The sequence below is a fragment of the Anguilla rostrata genome, chromosome 1 (genome assembly GCF_018555375.3).
Source record: "Anguilla rostrata isolate EN2019 chromosome 1, ASM1855537v3, whole genome shotgun sequence".
NCBI lineage: Eukaryota > Metazoa > Chordata > Actinopteri > Anguilliformes > Anguillidae > Anguilla > Anguilla rostrata.
Genome location: NC_057933.1, coordinates 80,894,548 through 80,922,064, shown reverse-complemented (window position 1 = coordinate 80,922,064; position 27,517 = coordinate 80,894,548). Strand labels below are relative to the sequence as shown.

At 45.1% G+C, this 27,517-nt stretch overlaps 1 protein-coding gene across 2 annotated transcripts in view; it reads right to left on the bottom strand.

Moving 5' to 3' along the window:
* Positions 1–27,517, bottom strand: part of LOC135237291 (B-cell receptor CD22-like) — a 78,095-nt gene that overhangs the window by 40,948 nt on the left and 9,630 nt on the right. Inside the window, exons 2-5 of one of the 2 annotated variants that reach the window (XM_064304323.1) lie at positions 4,157–4,471; positions 2,992–3,300; positions 762–1,028; positions 229–540 (exon numbers count right to left, since the gene is read on the bottom strand). In XM_064304323.1, coding sequence (XP_064160393.1) covers positions 229–540; positions 762–1,028; positions 2,992–3,300; positions 4,157–4,346 — 1,078 coding nt within the window. In that variant the 5' untranslated portion in view covers positions 4,347–4,471. Of the gene's footprint in view, positions 1–228; positions 541–761; positions 1,029–2,991; positions 3,301–4,156; positions 5,058–27,517 lie in introns of those variants that run through there. The other variant, XM_064304332.1, reaches the window with a different exon arrangement.

The window sequence follows — 27,517 nt, the reverse complement described above, 5'->3', positions numbered from 1 at the left end:
CACGGAGAGCACTGGGACTCTAAATACAGCACTCACACAGGACGTCTACACGGAGAGCACTGAGACTCTAAATACAGCACTCACACAGGACGTCTACACGGAGAGCACTGGGACTCTAAATACAGCACTCACACAGGACGTCTACACGGAGAGCACTGGGACTCTAAATACAGCACTCACACAGGACGTCTACACGGAGAGCACTGGGACTCTAAATACAGCACTCACACAAGACGTCTACACGGAGAGCGGGGGATTTTTCAGCGCTGATGATGTTCTTGGCCTGGCACATGTATTCCCCGGCGTCGCCTGCACTGATCTGCCAGAATCTGAGGTCTCGCCCATCAGACCGTCCGTTAGAAGGCACGGCGACCTCGGTCCTTCCTGGACCCCTCTGTCCACCAGGCTCTGTAATCGTGCGGAACCAGGTGTAGCCAGGTTCAGGACGGGCGTCAGTCTCGCAGGTGAGGGTCAGGCTTTCGCCGGCCTTCACCCCTCTCTGACAACAACTGGCCTTAATCTTTGTGCCTCTGGGGCCATCTGGGGGAAAAAAAGGAATACATTATTTGTTTACCAAATACACTGGCTAGGCAGGACAACATGAACAGGCCGATCCTGGGCTGGACGGCCTGCGCTCGACATTGAAACACTCTCGCGTTCTTGTGTTCTCACGTTCTCGCGTTCTCGCGTTCTCGCGTTCTCGCGTCTCCATGTCGCCGCCGTTCCACAGAGCATGACATGAGCAGCTGCGGCGAACTCACAGTTAACGGTGATCGTAACCTCCGGGGAATCCCCCGAGCCCGCGGAGTTTGAGGCTTGGCAGCGGTAAGAGCCTCTGTCCTCGGGTCGTACGGCCGGGAAATGAAGCACTGTGCCAGCTTCGCCCAGGGCGGTGCGGTCTCTGTACCAGGAGTATGACCGCACGCTTGGATTGCTGCTCTGGACCTCGCAGGTCAGGCTGACTGCAGCTCCTTCATAGATCCCCTCCAATGTCCTGCTCGCCGTTATCCTGACCCCTTTTGGAGCGTCTAAATAAGAATGCAGATTGGTCTGTGGTGATTTGCAGATTGTTTCAGGGTGCTTACAGATGCATTATGTGCTGTTCCACTGGATTTAATCAACGCTTTCGAGTTAATCAGTTCTTAATAAATCAGAATTTACTTAATCAATGGTTAATCAATCATCTTTTACAAGGTTTTTTCATGTTTCTTTGTACTATACTACTGTAAATATTCACTGTTCACTATGGTTACAGGGGCTAGTGCTAAACAAACAAAAAAAACTGGTTGCATGCCTTAATCAACAACTAGCTACACACTAACGGTAGGATTTCTGTTGACCCACAGCACACAATGTCAAACTGAGTTCATTTTGTTTTCCTGCCGGATCTATAGAGCACCCCGAATTTGGTGGCTCATATTCACTCACACAGGACGTCTACAGGGAGAGCACTGGGACTCTAAACACAGCAGTCACACAGGACGTCTACACGGAGAGCACTGGGACTCTTAATACAGCACTCACACAGGACGTCTACACGGAGAGCACTGGGGCTCTAAATACAGCACTCACACAGGACGTCTACACGGAGAGCACTGGGACTCTAAATACAGCACTCACACAGGACGTCTACACGGAGAGAACTGGGACTCTAAATACAGCACTCACACAGGACGTCTACACGGAGAGCACTGGGACTCTAAATACAGCACTCACACAGGACATCTACACGGAGAGCACTGGGACTCTAAATACAGCACTCACACAGGACATCTACACGGAGAGCACTGGGACTCTAAATACAGCACTCACACAGGACGTCTACACGGAGAGCACTGGGACTCTAAATACAGCGCTCACACAGGACGTCTACACGGAGAGCACTGGGACTCTAAATACAGCACTCACACAGGACATCTACACGGAGAGCACTGGGACTCTAAATACAGCGCTCACACAGGACGTCTACACGGAGAGCACTGGGACTCTAAATACAGCACTCACACAGGACGTCTACACGGAGAGAACTGGGACTCTAAATACAGCACTCACACAGGACGTCTACACGGAGAGCACTGGGACTCTTAATACAGCACTCACACAGGACGTCTACACGGAGAGCACTGGGACTCTAAATACAGCACTCACACAGGACGTCTACACGGAGAGCACTGGGACTCTAAATACAGCACTCACACAGGACGTCTACACGGAGAGCACTGGGACTCTAAATACAGCACTCACACAGGACGTCTACACGGAGAGCACTGGGACTCTAAATACAGCACTCGGACAGGACCTCTACACGGAGAGCAGATTCCTTGCTGAAAAATTCTGGTCACTTTTTTCTTTTTCTTTTTCTTTTTTTTGTGGTATTACAAATATTGACGAACGTAGCATAATCGTCATTGCGGGGAAATAGCTTGAAATCCTGTGGGATTGGGGTTGGATGGGTTAAGTGGTGTACTTCCATCTCTGGGGTTGTGAGTTAATTTTAAAACACGGGTGACAGCATGCACCCCCCCCCCCCCCCCCCCCCCCATCGCTGCTGTCCACACCGATGTGGCCGGGGATGGGCGAAAATATTGTCAAAAATATAAACATATATTTATAGTTACAAAAAAAAAAAACTAAAAGTCTCCCAAATTATCTATCAACCACAAAGCCTCTAAAGTGGTGGAGGCATTCATTGCTTTACCAGTGGCACAGAGATATAAACCATGCTAAAAAAAGAACATGAGCGTGAACCCTTATTTTATTATGAAGTATGAATCGGCAGATATTTCAAACATGGGTATCGCACTCAGCATCTCCCCTTACTCTGGTAGCAGTTGCTATCTGCTAGTTGCAAAACTACTTGCAAGGTCAGGACTGCCTGTTACAAACTGATAGAGTGATGGGGAGACCGCACCAGCAGATACCCCTAACGGGGCCACCAGGCACAAGGAACTGAAACAAGAATGACATTAGCATCTCGGGACTCCCACTTACAGTGCACTACCAGTTCCTTTGTGGTTTCTTTCAGGCCCTCAGAGTTTTTGGCCCGGCAGGTGTACCGGCCCACGTCTCCGACAGACGCGGGGAAGGAGGCGGTGAGAGAGGTGCGTGTTGACTGGACCGTGGACTTTCCTTGGAGGCGTTTGGGGTGCCGGGACAGGTCAGAGAGGCGATCGGAGGAGGGCGGGTCCCAGGCCAGGGTGAGCTCGGACGGAGGGAAGCTCTCCACAGAGCAGTGGATGGTGACCAGGCTGGACTCTCTCACCTTGCTATCCATGGACAGGGCGAGGCCTGTAGGCCCGTCTGTGGGTGGGGAAACAGACGAGAGCCGAGACAGTAAGCCTGGGCAAAGACGTGTGCGGTGGTGGGTGGGGGGTGGGGGGGGGGGAGTTAGAGGAGAGGAGGGAAAGCGCTGTAACGTCACTCTGTATAACACAAGCAAACCTGGTTTCAGTGAAAACAAGACCAGAAAAACAGCACAGCACAGACTCTGACAGGAAAGCACAGACAGAGACAGGGCAGCACAGACTGTGACAGAACAGACTGACAGCACACTACAGACACTGACAGGGCAGCACAGACAACACAGCAGACTGTGACTTATGACAACACAAACTGTGATCACGCGGAAAAAACTGTCAAAGAGTAAGAGCAGAGAACGGATGGTGATTGGAGAGCACAGACAACTATGGTGACAATGAATCACAGACATTCGCTGTTACTGTGGGTCACAGACCATAGCGGTGAATCACAGACACTCCAACAGTAAATCACAGATCGATAACAGTCACAGGCTGGGTATTCACAATGGACTCTCAGTCACACAGGACGTCTACACGGAGAGCACTGGGACTCTAAATACAGCACTCACACAGGTCGTCTACACGGAGAGCACTGGGTCTCTAAATACAGCACTCACACAGGACGTCTACACGGAGAGCACTGGGACTCTAAATACAGCACTCACACAGGTCGTCTACACGGAGAGCACTGGGTCTCTAAATACAGCACTCACACAGGACGTCTACACGGAGAGCACTGGGACTCTAAATACAGCACTCACACAGGACGTCTACACGGAGAGCACTGGGACTCTAAATACAGCACTCACACAGGACGTCTACACGGAGAGCACTGGGACTCTAAATACAGCACTCACACAGGACGTCTACACGGAGAGCGGTGGAGTTTTGAGCGCTGACGATGTTCTTGGCCTGGCACGTGTATTCCCCCACGTCGCCTGCACTGATGCGCCAGAATCTGAGGTATTGCCCGTCAGACTGTCCGTTAGAAGGCACGGCAACCTCGGTCCTTCCTCGACCCCTCTGTCCACCAGGCTCTGTAATCATGCGGAACCAGGTGTAGCCGTCGGGCTCAGGACGGGCGTCGGTCTCACAGGTGAGGGTCAGGCTTTCGCCGGCCTTCACCCCTCCCTCACAACAGCTGGCCCTAATCTTCGTGCCTCTGGGTCCATCTGGGGGAAAAAAAGGGAATACATTATTTGTTTACCAAATACACTGGCTAGGCAGGACGACATGAACAGGCCGATCCTGGGCTGGACGGCCTGCGCTCGACATTGAAACGCTCTCGTGTTCTTGTGTTCTCGCGTTCTCGCCCAGGGCGGTGCGGTCTCTGTACCAGGAGTATGACCGCACGCTTGGATTGCTGCTCTGGACCTCGCAGGTCAGGCTGACTGCAGCTCCTTCATAGATCCCCTCCAATGTCCCGCTCGCCGTTATCCTGACCCCTTTTGGAGCGTCTAAATAAGAATGCAGATTTGTCTGTGGTGATTTGCAGATCGTTTCAGGGTGCTTACAGATGCATTATGTGCTGTTCAACTGGATTTAATCAACGCTTTTGAGTCAATCAGTTCTTAATCAATCAGAACTTACTTAATCAATGGTTAATCAATCGTCTTTTACAAGGTTTTTTCATGTTTTCTTGGACTATACTACTGTAAATATTCACTGTTCCATTATGGTTACAGGGGCTAGTGCTAATAAACAAAATAAACTGGTTGCATGCCTTAATCAACAACTAGCTACACACTAACGGTAGGATTTCAGTTGACCACAGCACGCAGTCAACTGAGTCCATTTTGTTTCCTGCCGGATCTATAGAGCACCCTGGATTTGGTGGCTCATATTCAATAAAAGCACCACATACCAGATTTGGCTTTTCAGTCACCTGCTTTTTTCAGGAACTAATCAACAGCAGGTAAAACTTTGTGGGACATACAGGGACACAAGGTCATACTCAATGGGTGTCACATAAGGGACATGACATTTTTGGCACATATAGGGCAGCCTTGGACAGACATGACATCATACGACTTCCAAAATTTTTTTGGAGAGCACTGGACTCTAAATACAGCACTCGAACAAGCAAACATATTTAGAGGGCTTTGGGAGGACCACAAGGTTTCTCCCACTGTGATTCCTGTACAACATTCCCTCTCCAATGTGATTCCCAGAGAACATTCCCCTTCCACTGTGATATATGTACAACATTCCCCTCCCACTGTGATTCCTGTACAACATTCTCCTCCCACTGTGATTTCTGTACAACATTCCCCTCCTGTATAACCTCAACCATCTTTTCACATGCGTGTATCACACAAGACATGGGAGTATGTGAATTATATGCACATTGCACATGGATAACTAAATATGTTTGTGAAAATGATGGATCTTATGAATTGTACAATTTGTTGTAATGCTGTGGTTGACGTCTTCGCTTAATAACACTGTTTGTGCCAGACTGAAGATCAGCACTGCCAGGACGACTCCTGTCATTGCGTTGCGATGGCACAGTCGAGTCTGTAGTCGGTAGAAAGGCGATGACGTCGCTCTGTTTTGTCTCTTTTTTCCCCCACTGGGTTCCTCTGTGTGCACTGAAGGAGCTGGGAAATGGAGGGGAGGAACAGCAATCCAGTCAGAAAAAAACGGACAGCAGTGACGAATAGCAGTTACGCCCACAGCGCATAGTGTTTGGCCATTGTGCAACGTTTGGGAAGGTGAAAAAAAGCACTTTTTGATATTGTTTGTTAATAAACACATTATCCATCAAATGTTTACTGTAAAAAACTGATGTTTTTAGCACAGGACTTTATTTTCCAGCACAAAATCTACTCAAAATCGAATCAACAAAAGCCAGCATGAGACCTAGCGGTGGACTTACCACGTACTCACAGGCAGTGTACTCTGCAGGTTATGCTACAACTCTTTAACTGCACACTCAGCATTACTATCAATACAGCGCTGTTAACTTCCCTATCGTACACATGGATGATAATATTTGAATTAGATGAAATATTACTCTCACAATGATGCAGTTTTGATTTTGTTCTAACTGTTATTCAAGCTGCTCAATCTGGATAAGACTCCAATACAGGCAACTACCATGATGATGATAGAAACGCTTAAGTAAAAGAGGGATACACAGTGCATTGAAAGCAAGTGCTTCTGCACAGGTTGGAAACACCTATCTACTCAAGAGTCAGTGTCCCATCTAGGAATTGAACCCGCGACCTTGAGGTGCGAGCCCATTTACAAAAGCGACACGCTAGGCTACGGGTTCCCTTTCGCTGGGGGAAGTGCAGAGAGAGGAAGTGACCTGTACCTGTGGTGTTCCTTCCTGTCTGCACTAGGCTGGGAGGAGACCAATATCTTGAGCCAACGTCTCCTTGGGGAGCTCCAGATCTCCGGAGTCACTTCACTCCAGGGGTGCTTCTGCACAGGTTGCGGGTGGATCCAGATGTAATATAAACATTTAAATATCCCAGCGTGTTCCCACTTCTCCCCCAGGATTCCCTTTTTGGGGAGCACTTGTTTTCGGCGGGGTGTTTCTAAGTGACTAAGGCTGCTGAACATGCTGACGTTTCCACCAGGAACAACGGTTTAGGTCAGTGGTGTCAAACTCGTTGCCATGGAGGGCCGTGTGTATGCAGGTTTTCATTCCAACCAATTAATGCTGCCTTAATTGAGTCCAATTACTCATTCAGCCATATGCGTTTAACTGCATTGAAGCACAGAATATAAGAAAATTTTTATTTAGACAATGCGGGTCACCATAGACGTCGGGTCACCATTGTGCACAAACCTGCATCCCTAATTCAGCAAATAATTTAACTAATTATATAATCAAGATCTGAGGCTGGAATGAAAACCTGCATACACACGGCCCTCCATGGCAACGAGTTTGACACCACTGGTTTAGGTGATGTTGTCAAAAGAACCTGAGGGTAACCAGGGGCAACTGCAGTTGAAGGAGTATACCCCTCAACCTCGATGTCCTGCATTGGTCGGAGACGCGAGGCGAGAACAGACGAGCATGAGCTGACTACGAGCATCGATGTAGGGTGTGAGCAGGCAGTTTATTTTGGCAGTTCCCTGTAACACATTTATGAGTATGACGCTGGCTGCGTGTTTTTTTTAATGCAGTGTGGTCTCAAATGTGTGAACTGCAGTTTAGCACTGAATATTTTACTGTGCAAACGGAAAAAGTAGCCTAATAATTTTAATTCTGGATTCTTTGAAAGATCAATAGTTTTCATCAGTGGTTTTGTGACAGTTTTGTTCATTTTGTATCCTTTTTCTTATTTCATATAACAGCATACTGTATAATTTTGAATTAAAAAAAATTTCTTCAAGAAATGTCATGTAGTCTGGCTTCCTGTTTTGTTATTAACTGAATAACAGAAGCATACTCAAAAGAAGCCTGTTCTCACCAGAAGTGAGACAACGTTCTGCAGTGTTGTGAGGCCTTGTGGATGCATCATTAAGGTATCATTACGATATTCATGATTCACAGAAAGACTGCATTTCCCATACACCCTTAGCGTGGATAAACTTTCAAAAAAGTTTAAATTGGAGGCACTAGTATTCTTGGCTAATATAATATTAAATCCCATGTTCGTTGCACTGTGATTTAACTGGTATGTGTTGGTTTTTTCTGGGTTTTTTTTTTTGTCATGACAACTTTTTTTGTACAGTTGCTGTCTTGGCCAGATTTCCTATCTCAAAGACTCTAAGTGTGGTTTAGCATTTCGATCATTCGAGAGATTAAAGTGAAAGTTTACTTTTTTACTTTTTTAATGATATTTTTATAACGTATTTACAGTTTCTGATGACCTGTGTGCTTGAAAATGGCCTGCCAAAAGTAAGAGAATATATTTAAGTGGCTATAAGAATATATTTTTGTTTCCAGAGGTACATTTATTTATTTATTTATTTATTTTTTGTAGGCAATATTCTTCATTGCACACAAAATCTGTCTCAGCCAATTGCTAACATACCCTAAAACTGAAATAATATATTTTTTGAAACCACAGAAAGTAAACTATCCCTTTAATCTCTCGAATGATAAAAAAGCTAAACCACACGACAATCACATTTTTTTAACTCAGAAAGCAAAGAAGAGTGAGCTAAAATTCATCCACAGTGATGTGAAAGACTGATATCTAATTATAGGAAGCATTTGGTTGCAGTTATTGCTGCTAAGCGTGATGCAACCAGTTATTACGTTTAAGGGGGCAATTACTTGCACGCATGGGTGATATAAGTGTTTGTTAAGTTTCTTTATTAAATAAAAATGCGATAATTTAAAAAAATGTGTTTTGTGTTTACTTAGGTTTGCGTTGTCTAATATTACATTTCGTCTAAAGATCTGGAACCATTCAGTGTGACAAATGCACAATACTAGAGGAAACCAGGAAGGGGAAAAATACTTTATCACAGCACTTGAGGTTTGTCGATCCTCAAGCCGGCTAGCTAGCAGACTTCCTTCACACAACATACACTGGTGCAGATATAAGGAGAGCTAGGCTTTTTCCACATTTTACTTTTTTTTTACCCAGAAAGCAAGCCATTTACATTTAGCAGATATCTCTTATGTGGAGTGACTCACAATCATAACATTTGTACGTGCAACGTATCCCTTTTCAGGTTCGAATACATCACTCAACAAGTCAGCGCCCCACCTGGGGTCTGAAGCTACCCATGACCTTGAGCACCAGCAAGCCTGTTTTTTTCCCAAAAGCAGCCATGCTACGGGTTCCCTTTCGCAGGGGGAAGTGCAGAGGGAGGAAGTGAGCCGTACCTGTGGTGTTCCTGTCTGCGCGGTGGCCTGCGGGGAGGTCTGATATCTCCAGCTGACTGTCTCCGCAGTGAGCTCCAGATCTATGGGTCACTTCAGCTCATCACCTGCATAAATGGAAACTGCGAGTGGAGATGTTCCCGCCCACCCTGCAGGCGTCACCGCCCCGCCCCAAAACACCCACCCCACCCCTCTCCCCCCCCCTTCCCTCCCCCTCTATCCGCTTCACGATTTTAAATAGATTAAATTTGAGTACAGTATAATTATAAGCATTGTGCTGGCCTTAAAACAGTAGTGAGTACATCTAAGGAAGTAAGTAAACCACCTACCCCACCCCCTTGATATTTCTAGTGTGGCTTTTAAGTGGCTTTTACTCTTAAAGCACACACAGACACACAAACGCACACATTAACACACACACAAACACAAACACACACATTAACACACACACTCATGCACACACATTAACACACACACATACATACACACACACACACACATTAACACACACACGCACACACATTTACACACACTCACGCACACACACACAAACACACACACACACATATAGACACACATGCACACACATTAACACAAACACACACACACACATATAAACACACATACATACACACACATACACACACATTAACAGGCAAACAGTGACTAGTACACATGCATCTATACACAGATATACACAACCACATGCACATGGGCACACACAAATGCACAAGTACACAAACAAACATGGCACATGAATACACACAGACAGGTTAATGGACATACGTGTACACACGCGTGCATACACACACACACACATGCATCTTACAAACAAACACACTACAACAAAATTGCATTTACACCCCTTCATCTCCAACTTAGTTTGGACAATTTATTTTCAAATGATAAACAGTTGACTATAACTTTGTTTTAGGAAACACATTTATTGCATGATAAAGGGATGAAGATTTACATGAACTTCACTCATGAACTTCTCTTTTATACTTAATTCCACAAACTGTGCAGTCCATTAGTATTTGGACAGTCACATCATTTTTGTTGTTTTGACCCAGTACTCTGCACATTAATAATAATGATAATACATTTATTTTATATAGCGCTTTTCACAGACTCAAAGACGTTTTACAGCACAGGCATTGCAAGCATAATTATCAAAAAAAATAATAATAAATACAAAGGTACAATAAAAACACATATAATACAGAAAATGCAGTGGGACCACTGGTGCAGTGGTGGTAGGAGGGGGTGTGATCGACAGAGAGGGAAGACAGACATCAAGGGAAGGCTAGGAAAAAGAGGTGGGTTTTAAGGCGTGATTTGAAGGAGGTGAGTGAGTCTGAGGTACGGATGTCAGGGGGGAGGGCATTCCAGAGTTTGGGGGCGGAAGCTGAAAAGGTGCAGTCGCCAAAAGAATGGAGCTGAGAGGGGAAGGTGGTGAGGAGGCCGGCAGTGGATGAACGTAACTATCTGGATGGCTGGTAGGGGAGCAGGAGGTCAGAGAGGTATGTGGGTGAGAGGCCATTTAGGGACTAGGAGGAGCAGTTTGAATGTGATGCGTGATGTGATTGGGAGCCAGTGTAAATCTTTCAAGACAGGGGTGATGTGAGACCGGGGGGATGTGCAGGAGAGTATGCTTGCAGCCGAGTTCTAAACCAGTTGCAGTTTGCGTAGGGGGCGGGAGGGAAGACCAGTGAGGAGAGCGTTACAGTAGTCCAGTCTGCTAGATATGAATGTATGGATGAGTTTTTCTGCATCGGGATGGGTGAGGGAGGGTTTAAGTCTGGAGATATTGCGTAGATAGAAAAATGAAACCTTGACAGTGTTATTGATGTGATTTTCAAATGAGAGGGATGGATCGAGTATGACAGTGAGGTTGCGGACCAGGGGGGAGGTGGAGACAGGGGTACCATCAATGGTGAGAGAGAGGCTGTGTAGTTTTGTGAGTTGGGGTTTTGGTCCGATGAGTATGATTTCAGTTTTTTCACAGTTGAGTTGTGTTGCATCCAGGATTTGACGTGTGTCAGTTTTCAATGATGGCAATGGGTGGCTGATTAGTGGATGTAGAGCTGATATAGATTTGGGTGTCATCTGAATAGAAATGGAAATTGAGACCAACGCTGTGGAGGATGGGGCCAAGGGGAAGCATATAGATGATGAAGAGGAGGGGACCAAGAACAGAACCTTGTGGGACACCCTGTGTGACAGTGGCAAGATCTGAGGTGTGACCATGGATAGATATGAATTCTGACCGATTTGTGAGGTATGAGTGAAATCAGTTGAGAGATTGGCCAGTAATGCCTAGGTGGGACAGACGGGTGAGGAGGATGTTGTGGTTAACTGTATCAAAAGCGGCAGAGAGATCCAGGAGGATGAGAATGCTATATGCACCAGAGTCAGAGAATGAGGTCATTTACAACTTTGGTGAGGACTGTTTCTGTGCTGTGATGGGGTTGGAAGCCAGACTGAAGGGGCTCAAAGAGGTTATTGTCGGACATGTAAGAACGGAGTTGGGAAGCAATAACTTTTTACAGGAGTTTGGACATGAATGGGAGGTTGGAGATGGGATGGTAGTTGGAGAGGGTGTTTGGGTCCAGGCCAGGTTTTTTAAGGATTGGGGTGACGGCAGCAGTTTTGAAGATGGAGGGGACAACACAGTGGGTCAGGGACAGGTTAATGAGGTTGGTGATGTAAGGGCAGAGAGTAGGGAGGCAGGCTTTAATCAGGGCAGTGGGGGTGGGATCTAGGGAGCAGGTGGTGGATCTGGCAGGGAAAATGAGTTTGGTGAGTGAGGCACAGTCAATCTGGGTGAAGGTAAAGAAGGGGGGGAGAAGTTGCGGCAGCAGTAGTAGGGAGTGGTTCATGTAAAGGGGGTGTGGATGAGGTGAGAGTGTGGTGTATATTGGTGATTTTGTGGAAGAACTCTAGGAAAGAGTTGCAGAGTGATGTGGAGCCAGATGTAGTATTATTTTCATGGGGGTTGAGAAGTTTGTTAACAGTGGAGAAGAGGGTGCGGGGGTTTCCGTTGGAGTTTTGGATTATGTTGGAATAATGAGAGAATCGGGCAGCGATGAGAGCATCTCTGTATGTCTCTGTATGTATGTGGAGTTGGTGGGCTTGGGCATGGACAGTGAGACCAGTTTTATTTTGGAGGCGTTCTAGGCGACGGCTGGTCTGCTTCATGGCACGAAGCTCAGGGGTAAACCAAGGGGATGGAGTGGCAAAGGTGACCAGCTTAGTTTTGAGGGGGCAAAAGAGTTGAGGGTACTGGATAGTGTGGTGGACAGCTGAATTGCGAACTCTTCAGGGGAGTGTACAGTGCGGTCAAGTGGTAGGGCAGATGTGATTGAAGCAGCAAAGTGGGCAGGGTTTATGGAGTTGGTGGTCCGGAAGCAGATGGTTCGCGGATGTTTGGGCTGAAAGGCAGGGGTGGACAAGAGAAAATTAATCAGTCTGTGGTTAGACAAAGTGAACTGAGAGCTGGTGAGGTTTGAGATGTTGGGACTGGTAGAGCAGACAAGGTCAAGAGTATGGCCCTTGGAATGTGTGGGGAAGTGTACGTGTTGAGTGAGGTTGAAACAGCCCAAGACTACATTGAGGTCGGAGGCAGGGGTACAATGAGTGGAGTCGACATGTATGTTGAAGTCGCCCAGTAGCAGTAGACGGGAAGACAGGTAACAGGCAGATGAGAGTAGTTTCAGTTAATGCAGACAGGAAAATCTGATTTGGTTTAGGGGGGCGATAGATGAGAACAACAATGACACTGTAATTTAAATGCAATGGATTCAGAAGATGTAACTGAAACTGGGAGGGAAACTTCAGATGGTGTGAATTTTACATTATAGATGATTGCAAGGCTGCCACCCCTACCAGAGGGGTGGGGTTTGCAAAAGTAGCTAAAACCTGGGGGTGTGGCTTGGTTTAATGAGAAAAAGACGCCTGGCTGCTGCCAGGTCTCACACAAAAAAAGAAAGTCCAGTTTATTGTCAATAATAAGTTCATGGAGCAGCGGGAATTTGTTGTTAATGGAGTTAATGTTCAGCAGAGCAAAGTTGGCATGGCGAATTGACTGTTTGGCTACTGGAGGGGCTGTGGGGAATGAACGCAAAACAGAATAATCCGCGAGGCGGGTGCTGATTCCTCATGTCGTTGCAGAGCGATCGATAGTCCATATGGATGGAATAGACTGTGCTGATGTTGTAGTGGCAGCGTGGATGTTACAACGACGCCCCCGGTGTAGGTATCGGGTGTGAAGAATGCCATGCTTTTTGCACCAGAGGAAGACGAGTGAGGCAACAGTGTAGCGAGAATTGAGAGTGAGCACTTGTGATGGGCTGTATTGTAACATTGTCATTGAAACCTTGGGGTGATAAATCCGGTCCTGGTTGCGGGTGTTCAGTAGCAACAGTAGTGTAGGTAAACCAAAAAGAAGTGACTGTGTCAGCAGCCGTAGCATAGAGGGCTAGCGGTAGCTGACTAGCTAACGCTAGTGAAGGTCCGACTTTCCCAGACAGGTGGACCAGAGCAGACCAGTAGCGCAAACAAGGCTGGTAAAACGACTGCAATGAACCAGCCAGCTAGTCAGCACAGCAAGAGAGCAGTAAGCGTACTCACTGTGAAGGCTAGCAGAGCTGGCAGCTCGAGGACCGGGCGAGAGAGTGGAGACTGACTCGCTGTAACGGAGCCGGGTGGTGAAGCAGGCAGCGTCGAATACCAACCGGTGCGGGGACCGTCAGCTACAGAGTCCGGGGCGGCGGTGAGGCAGACAGGATAGGCAATCCACGGGAAGAAATCCATGGCAAGCGATCATCCAGAAGGGCGAAACAGAGGCTGCAACAGATGGCCTGATCCGGGGTCAGTAGCAGGAGAAAGGTAAGCCGGCGGGTAGGAGATTCAGCAGGAGGGGACCAGCAGGGGATCCGGAGACGAGCAGGTGATGCAGACAGGGTCGTAGATCAAGGCCGAGGGGTGAAGCAGGATAGCAGGTCGATTTGAATCCCTGGGCGATTGCACATATATAAAAACAAATACGCTAGCTAGTAGTCTAAAAGATGTATTTGCGTTGTAGAGCAAAAAATATAGCCGGTATATTAGCTAGCGATTGCCAACAATGAAAGGCAGAACCAGGCAGAACCAGGAAACACACAGAACTTGGAGGGCAAAGAAGAAGAAGCAGCGGCGAGAAGCGGCAACACAGATGCGAACGACGTTCTCTCGACCGGAAGGAAGGAACATTTGTCCTTCATTGGTTTATTTCAAATCACTGGATTTCAAATCATTGGATTTGAAATAAACCAATGAATAGGAGATAAATGTGCCAGACGTCAGATTTCATTTAAGAAAATTTACATTTATGTCCAGTGATCATGTAGGAATTACAGCAATTTTTATACATAGTCCCCTCATTTTAGGGAACCAAAAATAATTGGACAAAGTAACATAATTTGAAATACAGGCATGATATTTGGCACTTGGTTGCAAATCCTTTGCAGTTCATGACGGCCTGAAGTCTGCAGCCCTCAGACCACAGATCTCTAGATCTTGGTGATGCTCTGCTAGACCTGTACTGTCTTCAGTTCCTGTTTGTTTTGCAGGTTTTTTTCTTTCAGTCTTGTATACAGTGTTTATAGTTTGTTGGTCTGTTGAATTCAGGCTGGGAGATTGATTTGACCTGTCAAAAACATTCCACTTTTTGGCCCTGAAAAACTCCTTGGTTGCTTTAGTGGTACATTTGGGGGTCATTGTCCGGCTGCAAGGCGATGCACTGCCCAGCGGGCTTTGAGGTATTTGGTTGGATCTGAGCCGATAAAATGTTCCTGTACACTTCAGAATTCATCCTGCTGCTGCCGTCAGCAGTCACATGACCAACTAAGACAAGTGAGCCAGTTCCAGTGCCAGCCATACATGTCTATGACACATCTCTACCTCCACCATGTTTCACAGATGAGGTGGTGTGCTTTGGATCATGAGCAGGTCCTTCCTGTCTCCACACCTTTCTCTTTCTATCACTTCTGTACAGATTAATACTAATCTCATTTGTCCGTGAGAGTTTGTTCCAGAACTCTATAATTTAATCTGTAATGTACTTTTTAGCAAACTCTAACTTAGCTGTTCTGTTCTTGAGGCTTACCACTGCTTTGCATCTCCCGGTCAACACTTAAAGGTTTTGTGGGTGTGGTCTCTATTTCAGGCTTTGACACATGCTGGAGGGTGTTCTTGATCTGTTTGACAGTTGAAAAAGGGTTTTTCTTCACAACTGAATGTAGTCTTTGGTCATCCACTACAGTATTATTCCATAGTCTACCAAGTCGTTTGGTATTGTGGACCTCACCGGTGGATTCTTGCTTCCTAGCAATGTAACAAACAGTTGATTTTGATGCACCCAATGTTTTGCCGATATCTCTGATCGATTAATTCTCATTTTTACGCCTCATGACGGCCTACTTTCCTAGCATTGACAATTATTTGAGAGACAACAGCAAATTCCACACCTAGAATTATAGACCTTCTGTTAGATTTCTTGTGCATGACGTAATGATGCAAAGACACGCAGCTGGTCAAGAAACAACATAAACTTTTATCAATACTGGGTTCACTTTTTCAAAACTCTTCACAATTTTGTCTGTACCAACACGCAGCTTGGCACAACAGTTAATTTCACACCCAAAATGCACCAAAACTACCAAAACACTGTATACTTGTGTCAAAATCAAATAATTCTACCAAAACACCAGCACTAGTTTTCTCCAACAGCAACACTTCGTCACTCATAACACAATTACCTAAAAAACACTAGCAACAGATAGAATTACAGTAGATGCGTCATCTTTGAAGTAGTAAATCATTTTGTGCTCCCTAGTTTTTTGTTGTGTATATATATATATATACCTTCTATATCACTTCATTAGGTACACCTGTTCAACTGCAAACTGCACCCCTTAATGCAAATATCTAAACAGCCAATCACGTGGCAGCAACTCAATACATTTGGGCATGTAGACATGGTCACAAGGTGATCTGCTGAAGTTCAAACCAAGCATCAGAATTGGGAAGAAAGGTGATTTAAGTGACTTTGAACGTGGCATGGTTGTTGGTGCCAGACGGGCTGGTTTGAGTGTTTCAGAAACTTCTGATCTACTGGGATTTTCATGCACAACCATCTATAGGGTTTATAAAGAATGGTCCGAAAAAGAGAAAATATCCAGTGAGCAGCAGTTCTCTGGGCGAAAATGCCTTGTTGATGGCAGAGGTCAGAGGAGAATGGCCAGACTGGTTCAAACTGATAGTAGGGCAACAGTAACTCAAATAACCACTCGTTACAACCAAGGTATGCAGAAGAGCATCTCTGATGGGCTACAGCAGCAGAAGACCAACCCGGGTGCCACTCCTGTCACCTAATGAAGTGGCCGGTAAGTGTGTATATATATATATATATATATATTGTGGCAAGTGCCACCGCTCGTTTACAGTTTTTCTCAATTGTTTAAACACGTTTTCTGAAACTATAACTCAGTTTCTCAAAACTCTACACACAAAGCACAGAAACAGTTAACTTTTTGCCAAAACTACACAAATCTCTTGCTAAATGCATTCATGCATTCAAAACCATGTTCTCTCTTCTCAAAACTGACTTTTTCCATCAAAATGATTCACACAGGCCTCATATGAATAGGTCTTATTGAGCATTGATTTCACACTGGTGCGATAAATTTAAAAACACAACCATCAAAATACAGTATATATGTTCTGGCCTCATGAGGTCATGTTACATATTCAAGTGTATAAAATTGTGTAAAAATTGCTTTTTTTTAATCCTTTTTTGAAGTTTTAGTTTTCTTTTCAAGGGGTCCCAAAATAGGCTGCAATTTTATAGTAAATATAAAGACTGTTGCCATGATACAATACAGTAAATATATCATCATATAAATAGTGAATTTGGTAAACCTAATTCTAATTCAGTACAGTACAGCAAAGTGTGTGAACCATTATCAATTTGAGTGTTGTTGTTATTGTGTATGATACAATGCACATTTTACTGCATTGTCCAGCCAATGAGGTCCAGTTGGGCTGCACTCACAACCCAGGTTCCATCATGAGTCATACTGAACATTGTTAGAAGTGTTTTTCCTTTTTCCTTATCAGTGAATTATGAGTTTTGCCAAAATAGATAACATTAGTGTCTTCTCAAAACGAGAACATGCTTAGACTGTGTCAGTCTGGACAATGGATGTAATGAGAAGTACCGGTCCAAGTGCAGGGAACAACCGCATAGTTCAACTTGGACCCTGAAGGTTAAACTGATTAACACTAACAACGAGAACGGCAACAACGCAGTCTATGGAAAAAATACAAGTAGTTAAGACAGTTAATGCACCTAAGTCACCTACGAAACAGCTGCCTAGTTACAACCCTAAGCTTACAGTCATTTACAGGGGGGTAGGGAGGGATGGGGAGAGGTGCAGTCTGAAGAGGTGAGTCTTCAGTCGTCGTTTGAAATGGGTCAGTGTCTCAGATGTTCTGACCTCCACAGGGAGGTCATTCCACCATCGTGGGGCCAGAACAGACAGGAGACGTGTTCCGGAAGTGCAGGTGCGAAGAGGGGGAGGTGCTAGGCATCCTGAGGTAGCAGAATGAAGGGATCTGGCTGGCATGTAGGTTTTGAATATCTGGTGGAGGTATGCTGGGGCTGATCCCTTGACTGCCTGGTATGATAGGACCAATGTTTTAAATTTGATGCGAGCTATTACAGGCAGCCAGTGGAGGGTAGTGAGTAGGGGAGTGATGTGGGAGTGTCTGGGGAGGTTGAAGACCAGACGAGCCACAGCATTCTGAATGAGTTGTAGGGATTATCAAAATTGTGCTAAATTATGAGATTTTGTGTGTAGAGTTGTGCAAAAATGTGATTTAGAATTGCTATTTGAGTGAAAACAAAGGAATTGTGCTTAGAGTTTTGCGGAAATAGTCTTTGTTGTTGACATATGAGCTTCAAGTTTTCATCATCGTGTGCATAGTTCCAGTTTTAGTGTGTAAACATTTGAGAAAAACTGTAACAGACGAGAGAGACGAGGTTTATTTCAGGACGCGAAGGCGTCTTTTTATTTTCACGGCTGAAAACCACGCGGCTTTCGGTTTCGTACAAAACACAATTTGTGCTACAGACTCTCGGTCAGCACTTCCTCTGTCTCCAGTCAGCCCCCGTCTGCCTCCGTAGACCGGCTTTTAAGCGCCCAGGCTCACTGTCGAGGTAATCAGCACACTGTCAATCAATCAAACAATTAAACATCGGTGCTGATTAGCGATCCCCAACAGCTGTGGCGCGGAGTCCGTGATCCGCCCTGCCCACTCTCTCTCTGCAGCCAACGCAAAACCACGCCCAACCGTACCACATATATATATATATATATATATATATGTATATACATATATAGTTATTGTTGATAGTATAAGAAATGTGCACATTGTCTTATTTTACAGTAAACAAAGTTCCCATTACGAAATACAGTAAGAATGGTAACTCTTTATAGAACGTACTACAGTATACTACAGGAAGTCATAGAAATGCAACAGGAAAAGCTTCAATGTGCTTTATTTTTGCCAGCGTTTTCTTTTTCTTTATTTTTGCCATAAAGTAATTCAAAAATAAACTACAGTAAATGAAAATTGCTGAAAGGATAACAAAAGTCAATACTGTAATAGTTTGCTCAAAAAACAAAACAAAACACACAAATCATGTTAGTCCACCCAGTCTCATGTTTTCGTCCACATCACACCTAATGTTCTCCCTTGCCAAACACTGGGGACAGAATCTTTTGGCATGCCGGATCCAAGCTTGGCATTCCTCTGCGGATATGTCCTCACATCCAGCATTCACTGCATTAAGAAGTGACATCGGATTGTGTGGATTGTGGTCATAAACCTTCCACCTCCACGCAGAAAAAAATCTTCAGTGGGGTTGAGGAAGGGCGAGTACGGCGGCAGGAACAGTGACAGCATAGTAGGATGGGCCGCAAACCACTCGATGACTGCATGGGAGTGGTGAAATGCCCAGAGGTGGGCATTCTAGTGGTCAGAACGTAAAAGTCCTGCCATGTATTTCATCCACCCCTGAACTCCGCCAGCTGATTTAGCTCTACCTCCTGGCTGAAGAATGGTGCTCATTAGCAAATCCAGGTGACTGGAACAAAATCCTGGGATGAACTTTTACTTTCTGAACCTGGATTGTCCACCTCTGGAAATGTCACGCTGTCCCACACAATAACAAAGAACTGCCTCACCTCCCCTCTTTCCTCTACTGGCACAAGCCTGCCATGGAGCTCATCAAGAAACGAAATGGGGCACTCTGTGTTGTATGGCCCAATGAGCGGTCTGTGTAGCAGCAATCCATCTGAGGATATCGCTGCACACATGGTGATACTGGCACCCCTCTGGCCTGGGACACCCACTGTAGCTCTGTAGTTTGCAGATCGAATTCCTTCCTCGCCAGCGTGTTTTGGCCAAGTTGAACCCAGCCTCGTCCACATAGATGAAAAAATGAGGTGCCTGATGGGCTTCAAGCTCCATGACTCTCTAAAAGAAATCCACAAGGCAACATCAAGGTTACATGCATTACTTTATACCAACAGTAAAGGCTTTATGGCTGTGTGTGTGTTGTGCCCTACTGTGGCCAAACAGATTTTTTCAAAACCCATCATCATATAGACGTCTTACCTGGACATACTGGTGCCAGAGTTCCTTGACACAATCTGAGTTCCTCTCAAAAGGAACAGTGTACAATTGCTTCATTTGATGTTTTTTTAGGACACAAGCAATGGTTGCCATGCTAACATTGTGAATATTTCCAAATGTATGGTTGTCGGCCAATACTCTGGCCTGAATTTCCCTTAGTTGTATGGTATTATTTGTGATAACTATATCAACAATTGCCGATTCCTGGACATCAGTGAAGATTCTACCTCTCCCCCCTGTGGGAGGTAGTCGTTGGGTCCTAAAGAAGAAATACAACGAGAATTACACGCAAGCAATAGATTTTCTAGAGGCTTACTATAGATCAATTTACCACTGTAATATGCAGTCATGCCTTTTCAGAATACATATCTTACCTGCTGGTTTGCAGGAAGATTCTGACAATTGATGCCACCGTTGAGCAGGCCAGATTTGGCTGCACTCTGAGACCAGCCTCTCTCAATGATAGTCCATGGCTGGTTACATGGTCAATTACAGTAGCCCTAATCTCATCAGAGACCTTAGCTCTTGGTCTTCTCTGCTGCTGTCTTACACCACCACGCATGCACACCCCTCTCCCTCTCCGTGCCACTCTTTCCTCTCTGTCTCTTGCAGGCTCCATTTTGAATTTGAGGTCTAAAAAAACATTCCAAAGATGTCCCATTTTATAGGTGGTAATGAGATCACCAATGGAAAACACCAGGGTAGGTCTCCAACTGAGATGGGAATCACCTGTGGTTGGTCTCATTTACATAATTTCAATCAATAATATTTCACCATTTGTATCCATAACCATCTTTTTTTTAGGATTTTGAATGTATTCCAATTGGGTGTTTTTAATTTGGCATATTGCTGTCCACTTGAATGTATGTTAGGTTTCAAACTTATATTTAACAGTTTTGAAAAGAGTATGTAAGCATTTGCAAAATGGGCTGTACATACACATGGTTTTTCTGATGGTTGACTTTGAGTGAGAAAATAATTGGATCATGAGCAGGTCAGGTTAAGTATCTTGCGCAAAGCTTGTCTTTAGGTTACAAGACCAACTCCTTACCCATCATACTACACTGTTGCCCACAGAGAGGGATGGTGGTTATTTTTTCAGTACTTTCGCAATTGTTTTCAGTGCTGGCAAATATGGCTGAGGTGGCCCAGCGCTAGCTTTTGGCTGCTAAGTGGACCTGTATGGACAACCCCATATAAATGAATGGAACTTGACATCAATTTGCTAGCATACTGTATAAGTGTCCTGTCTTGCGTATTTGAGGTTAATATGAGAAAGGGTGGTCGCTATCGGCACGTCCAGGAGTCCGTACATATTCACAGTTGTAACCCGAGTCGCAGGACGCAAAATAGCCGTTAGGAAAGCAGTTTGAAATTATGAAGCAACGTCTGCGCCATTGGGTTTAGTGGGTCGCGATGAGATGATTCCGAGTGTGTTGCTTGTCTTGATATAGTAAACAAGGCTGTATTCATATAACTAAATGTATATGTATGAAGTTGGTTTTTCACATTTAGACAGTTCATTATGTGTATTTTTACAGGACTTACATTTTAATAGGTAACAATGTCCAGTTCTCTCTAATAAATTACGAAGTAAATACACTAGCGGTTCAGGTGGTCGATACACGTCCCGCCCCTCGGGTGGTCAATAATGTGCTCTCCCTCTAACGTTACTTGAGAGGGACTCAAGGAATGCCTTCTAGTTCTAAAATATGTAACGTTAGTGGTGGCTACTACAATATTTTAATGTTCTTACTGGTTGTGTGATCAACTATTTGTGATGTGAGAGAATTATCTAACTTACTCATTCTCAAATGTAACCTTATTAGACAAGTACACAGGCAGGAGTAGTGGAGGCAAGTGGAGCAGGAGAGTGGAGTGAAGCAGGAGAGAGGGCAGAAAGAGATGAGTGGAGAGGAGAGTGGAGGAGGACAGGAGAGAGGAGAGAAAACGAAGACTAAGCACAGGCTATCAGGCTGGGACCCAACCTTTCACTGTATGGCAAGAAGGATATTTGGAATAGGTTGAAGCATTAGCCAGGAATCCATCAAAGGGAAAAATCTGCCGAAATTGCCAGTTCTGCCTTTGCTTACAACGGTGTATACTGATTTTTTTTAAATAGTAAAAAAAAAAAGAAAGACTGTAGATGAAAAGATTTCGACCAAAAAAAGCAATTGAACAAGAGACAAAACAAGAGTGAACATTGGAACGGGTATGTTTTTACGACCTAACTGCGCCAGTTAACACACGACAGGCCCTGCTCCCTTCTCCACAGACTTTTGTATGAATCAGCGCCTCGTTTGGAGGGAGAGTTGAGGGGAGGGGGTAGGAGGGGGTGAAACACATTTGTTCCATACTACACCTTTAAGTTTGGGGGTTGCTGGGGTATTTCCCCTCGCCACCGGACTTCCCCAGGGCTCAGTCCTCTGTCCCCTTCTCTTCTCCTTATACACCAGATCCCTTGGCCCTGTAATCTCTGCCCATGGCTTGTCCTATCACTGTTACGCCGACTACACACAACGCTTTCTCTCCTTCTCCCCATCGGACACACAGGTCCCTGCCCGCATCTCCGCTTGCCTGAGGGACATCCAGAGCTGGATGGACAATCACCGCCTGAAGCTCAACCCGGGAAAGACGGAGCTAATCTTTATTCCTGCTCTAACCTCTCCCCTCCTCGATTTTTCCATTTCCCTAGGGGACACCTTAGTGACATCATAACCCTGTGTCAAGAATCTCGGAGTGGTGATGGACAACGGGTTGTCCCTCTCCAAGAACATCGCAGCAGTAAGCCGGGCGTGCAGATTTTTCCTGTATAACATCCGGAGAATCCGCCCCTTTCTCACCACCTACTCAACCCAGCTCCTGGTCCAAGCAATGGTACTATCCCGCCTGGACTACTGCAGCTCTCTTCTGGCTGACTACCGGCATCTGCCATCAGACCCCTGCAACTCATTCAGAATGCTGCAGGTCGTCTGGTCTTCAACCTCCCCAGACACTCCCACGTCACTTCCCTGCTCACTACCCTCCACTGGCTGCCTGTTACAGCTCGCATCAAATTTAAAACATTGGTCCTAGCATACCAGGCAGTCAAGGGATCAGCCCCAGCATACCTCCACAAGATATTCAAACCCTACATGCCAGCCATACCCCTCCGTTCTGCTACCTCAGGACGTCTGGCACCTTCCCCTCTTCGCACCTGCACTTCCCGAACAGGTCTACTGTCTGTTCTGGCCCCACAATGGTGGAATGAACTCCCCGTGGAGGTCAGAACAGCTGAGACACTGACCCACTTCAAGCGACGACTGAAGACTCACCTCTTCAGGCTGCACCTCTCCCCATCCCTCCCTACCTCCCTGTAATCTCTTAAATGACTGTAAGCTTAGGGTTGTAACTAGGTAGCTGTTTCGTAGGTGACTTAGTTAATGCACCTGTCTTAACTACTGTTTGTATTTTTGCATTGACTGCGTTGTTGCTGTTCTCGTTTGTGTTAGTGCTAATTAGTTTAACCTTCAGGGTACAAGTTGATGCAGCTATGCAGTTGTTCTCTACACTTGGACTGGTACTTCTCTCTAGGGTTTTTGACATACTTGTTCCTGGTTATGGTTATACACTTTGTTGTACGTCGCTCTGGATAAGAGTGTCTGCCAAATGCCTGTAATGTAATGCAATGTATTTGTGAAGAACAAAAGAGATCAGGTCAGAGATGTGTTGATGAAGTGTTGGACAGATTATGATTTTATGCAAATCTTTTTTTTTTTAACAATATATCATGGGAGGATCATTCTGTTCAATCGACCCCCACCCCTTAAAAAAGGCTGGGTCCTTTCCAGGATGCAGGAGGTACTTATTGTATCTATTTACAGTTTTTTTACGATTGCTTACACACTGAAAGTGAATGCTTAGACAAAAGCATCAAAACCTTAACTTTTGTAACCATGCCTCGAACAAAGGCACCAAAAGTACAAACACATTTTCTGCTTTGCACTTTGTTTGCAATTCTGCAACACACTTCTTGCAAAACACTACACACTGTTTCTTACATTAGACACTTTGTTCAAAAATGTCTTGCAATCATTGAGAAATCTCTTGCAATCATTGGGAAACACTTCTATTCAAAATCCCAAACATACCTGAAATTGGCAACACCCACACACTCACACATGAAAACACTTATACACTAATTGAACACCAATCAGTCTGAGCCTTAGCCCTACAAATAGGCCCCAGGTAAGCTCACTTCTTTTGTGAGAACTTGGAACATGGAGCAACATGGAGGCAGTGAGAGCAAGAGGAAGAGGAAGAGAGAGAGGAGGAGGACGACGAGGACGAGGGCAAGAACAAAGAAGGGGACCAGGCAATGGATGGAGACATATTTCCGACGACATTAGGGCCACTTTGGTGGACCATGTCATAAATCATTGCCTGACGATGAGGAAGGCTGGGCAGAGAGTCCAGCCCAACCTGAGTCCATAATACGGACATTTAGACTGGAGTACAGGTGTGTCCTCACCTTTCTACACTAGACTGTACCTATGTAATTGTTGCACATCATACTGCATCACAGTACAATGTAGTCCTATAGTATTAGGACTATGCACCTCAGTGAACAAAAAAAAATAGGTATAGTGCTGTGAAGTACATGTAATACAGTTTGATGTTACTGTGTACAGTATGACATTACAGTATGTAAATAAGAACCTAACCAATGACATCATGTTCTTGCATTTTCTACAGAACTGCCAGATGGCCTCCTGAGGGTGGAAGGCAACGTCTGTTCACTCATGAACAGGAACTGGCCGTTGTCAATATAGTGTTGGCAAACAACACCATCCGCCTACATCAACTACGAGAGCAAGTCATCGCAGATCACACAACATTCCATAATATCAGCCATGTGAGTGTATCGACACTCTGCCTTATCTTACGTCAACACCAACTTACGATGAAGCAGCTGTACAGGGTTTCCTTTGAGAGGAACAGCGCTAGAGTCAGGGGGGCGAGGGAATGGACCCAAACGCAGAGTCAAAAAAACACTCAAAATCCAAAGGGTAAACACAAACCGAGGATGTTACTTTTAATAAGTACAAAAAAGAAAAGAGCAGGGCAAGTCATAAAAGGACAAAGCAAAGTTCTTTAAGCGCAAAAACAGAGAAAACGCAGAAATCCAAAAACAATGCAAAAACAGAGCACGGGCAGGGTGGAAAACACTCAGGGCAAAACACAGATTCACAAGTACACGAGGGAGCACATACCGAAACACAATCCAAAAAGCACACAAAAGGATCCAGCACCTGAGTCAGGGAAGAAGGGAACTTAAGCCGCGTTTCCACCAAAATTACCCGGAACTTTCAGTCCCAGGAACTACTTTACCAGGAACTAAAAGGTTCCTTCAGCCAATGGTTGTCTGCGTTTCCACCGGGGTCTAAAGTACCGCGAAGATTAGGCAAATTAGCCCACTGACGTATGGAAAAGCGACGTTGTCGTCGGTCCATCTGTCATATGATTTCTTCTGTAACCCCATTCTACCACCGAAGTAGCCTACATTATTTTCTAATAACCGGGACAGCCCGGAGGGGTTTATTCCACTTATATACAACGAGTTACCAACAATGACTATATATGGTTACTTTTGTATTTATTGATTTTCATATATCCTCTCAAACACATTCATTATGTTTTTATGCGAACATTCGCTTTCATGTCTTGAAATCCGAAGCGACAGAATGCATTCACATTTATATGTATAACTGGCAACAACGGCAGAAAACATGCACACGTTGTAAACAATTTGCTGTTTGATTACTTTCTCGTCGTCAATTCCATATAGGCTAATGGCAAAATGACAAGAATAGAACGAAAACTCGGACTTGCGTGACAATGTAAATTAGTAGTGGTACAGCCACTGTTTGCTTTCCTTCGAAGTTACTGCTAGCCGAGCAGCGAAGTGTGCCCTCCAGATGCGAACCATGCACCATAAATTAGTCCATAGTCTTCCTGGTCTTTTCGTGGAATTGAAAAATGGCAGTAAAATTGAGTAAAATTACGGCAGTCTGAAAAAGCTAAAGGGGAGATTACTAGAATTAACCTGTTATTTTACCCGGATAAAAAGTGCGGAAGGTGATTTCCAGTTTGCTTGTACTGTATCACCAATGTTAATTATGCAATACTACCGCATACCTCACATAACTGTATCAAACGTTTTGAGTCAATTACAACGGGCTACCAAAGAAAATCCGGAAGAAAATATTCAGCAACCGAATTAATCCGTTTGAATATTTTGGTAGCCTACGTAATATGCTGTCCCAGCACGAATGCTTAGCATTTTATAAAACGAATACTAAAGCAAGAAAAGAACAGAAGAGCACACGTTATAATTCCAAGACGTTGGCAGGCTATAACCAAAACTAGGCTACTGCGCCGCATAACATACAAGTTTGATTTGAAGTTATTATGAAAATTAATTGGTTTGCCGCTGCATATTTTCAAACATGGCGGGTAATGGCGGAAAATAAATACAACACAAACGCTGCGAGTACTCGACCAATCAGAAATGTTCAGCGCTGCAAGCTCCACCCAAAAGGTTCCTGTACTTTCGGAAAGTACTACCCCCCGAGCAGGAACGTTTTGGGGGGTAAAACAAAGCCCCCAGAACTAAATTTAGACCCTAGTTCCTGCGGTGGAAACGCACTGAGTTCCTCAAAAGGTTCCTAGTTCCGGGGTATAGTTCCTGCGGTGGAAACGCGGCTTTAAATAGACAAGACACTGACGAGACACAGGAGGGCACAATGCACAATCAGGCTACAGAGAGGGAAGGGAAGACAACCCACAAACAATAATAGGATAATTGAAAACAATAACACAATTAAACAGGGGAAAAAGAACAGAGCTAAAAACTGAAGTGCCACCATCTGGCGGCCCAAAAAGGGGAAACGCAGACAAACCACAGGACCATGACAGCTAGAGTCAAAGACCTTCGCTATGACTGTGCAAGTAAGTGTTACAGTACTATACTGTAATACAGTAATGGCAGTGGATTGTGTCCTATTAGCACTGCATAGATACATTCAGACAAAGCAGTATGTGCCCCCATTCTGGGGGGGTGGGGGGAGGTTGTCTGTGGGGTCATCTGCCTTGCCTGTAGCTTGTAGTTTTGACTGAATGTTTCTGACCCAACCCACCCCCCACCCCACCCCCATCCTTGTGTGAAAATGTAGACATTGTAGTCCTGTGTTTTGAGTTACACCATATTCATGGTAGAGTGTACGCATTTTCTGTTACAGAGAGTCCTGGACTTTGATGCAGCTGCACAGCCTCGTGGGTTCATTTTCATTGATGAAGCTGAATTCAATCTAGCCAAAACCAGGCGTCATTGTGTGCCGCCATTAGTCTGCAAGGAGTTCTCCATCACCATGCCACCCTAGGTTCCTACAATACTGCACACATAATCACATTTCTGGATACACTACACAATGCAGTTGTACAGGACGAACCAGAGCAGCCCAGGTTTGTTGTCATCTGGGATAATGTTAGTTTCCTGGTTCACCAACCACAATAACTTCACAGTTGTATACTTGCCCCCTTACTCCCCATTTCTCAATCTGATTGAGGAATTATTTTTGGCTTGGCGTTGGAAAGTGTATGACCGCCAACCACATGCCCGCCTGCCTCTTCTGCAAGCAAT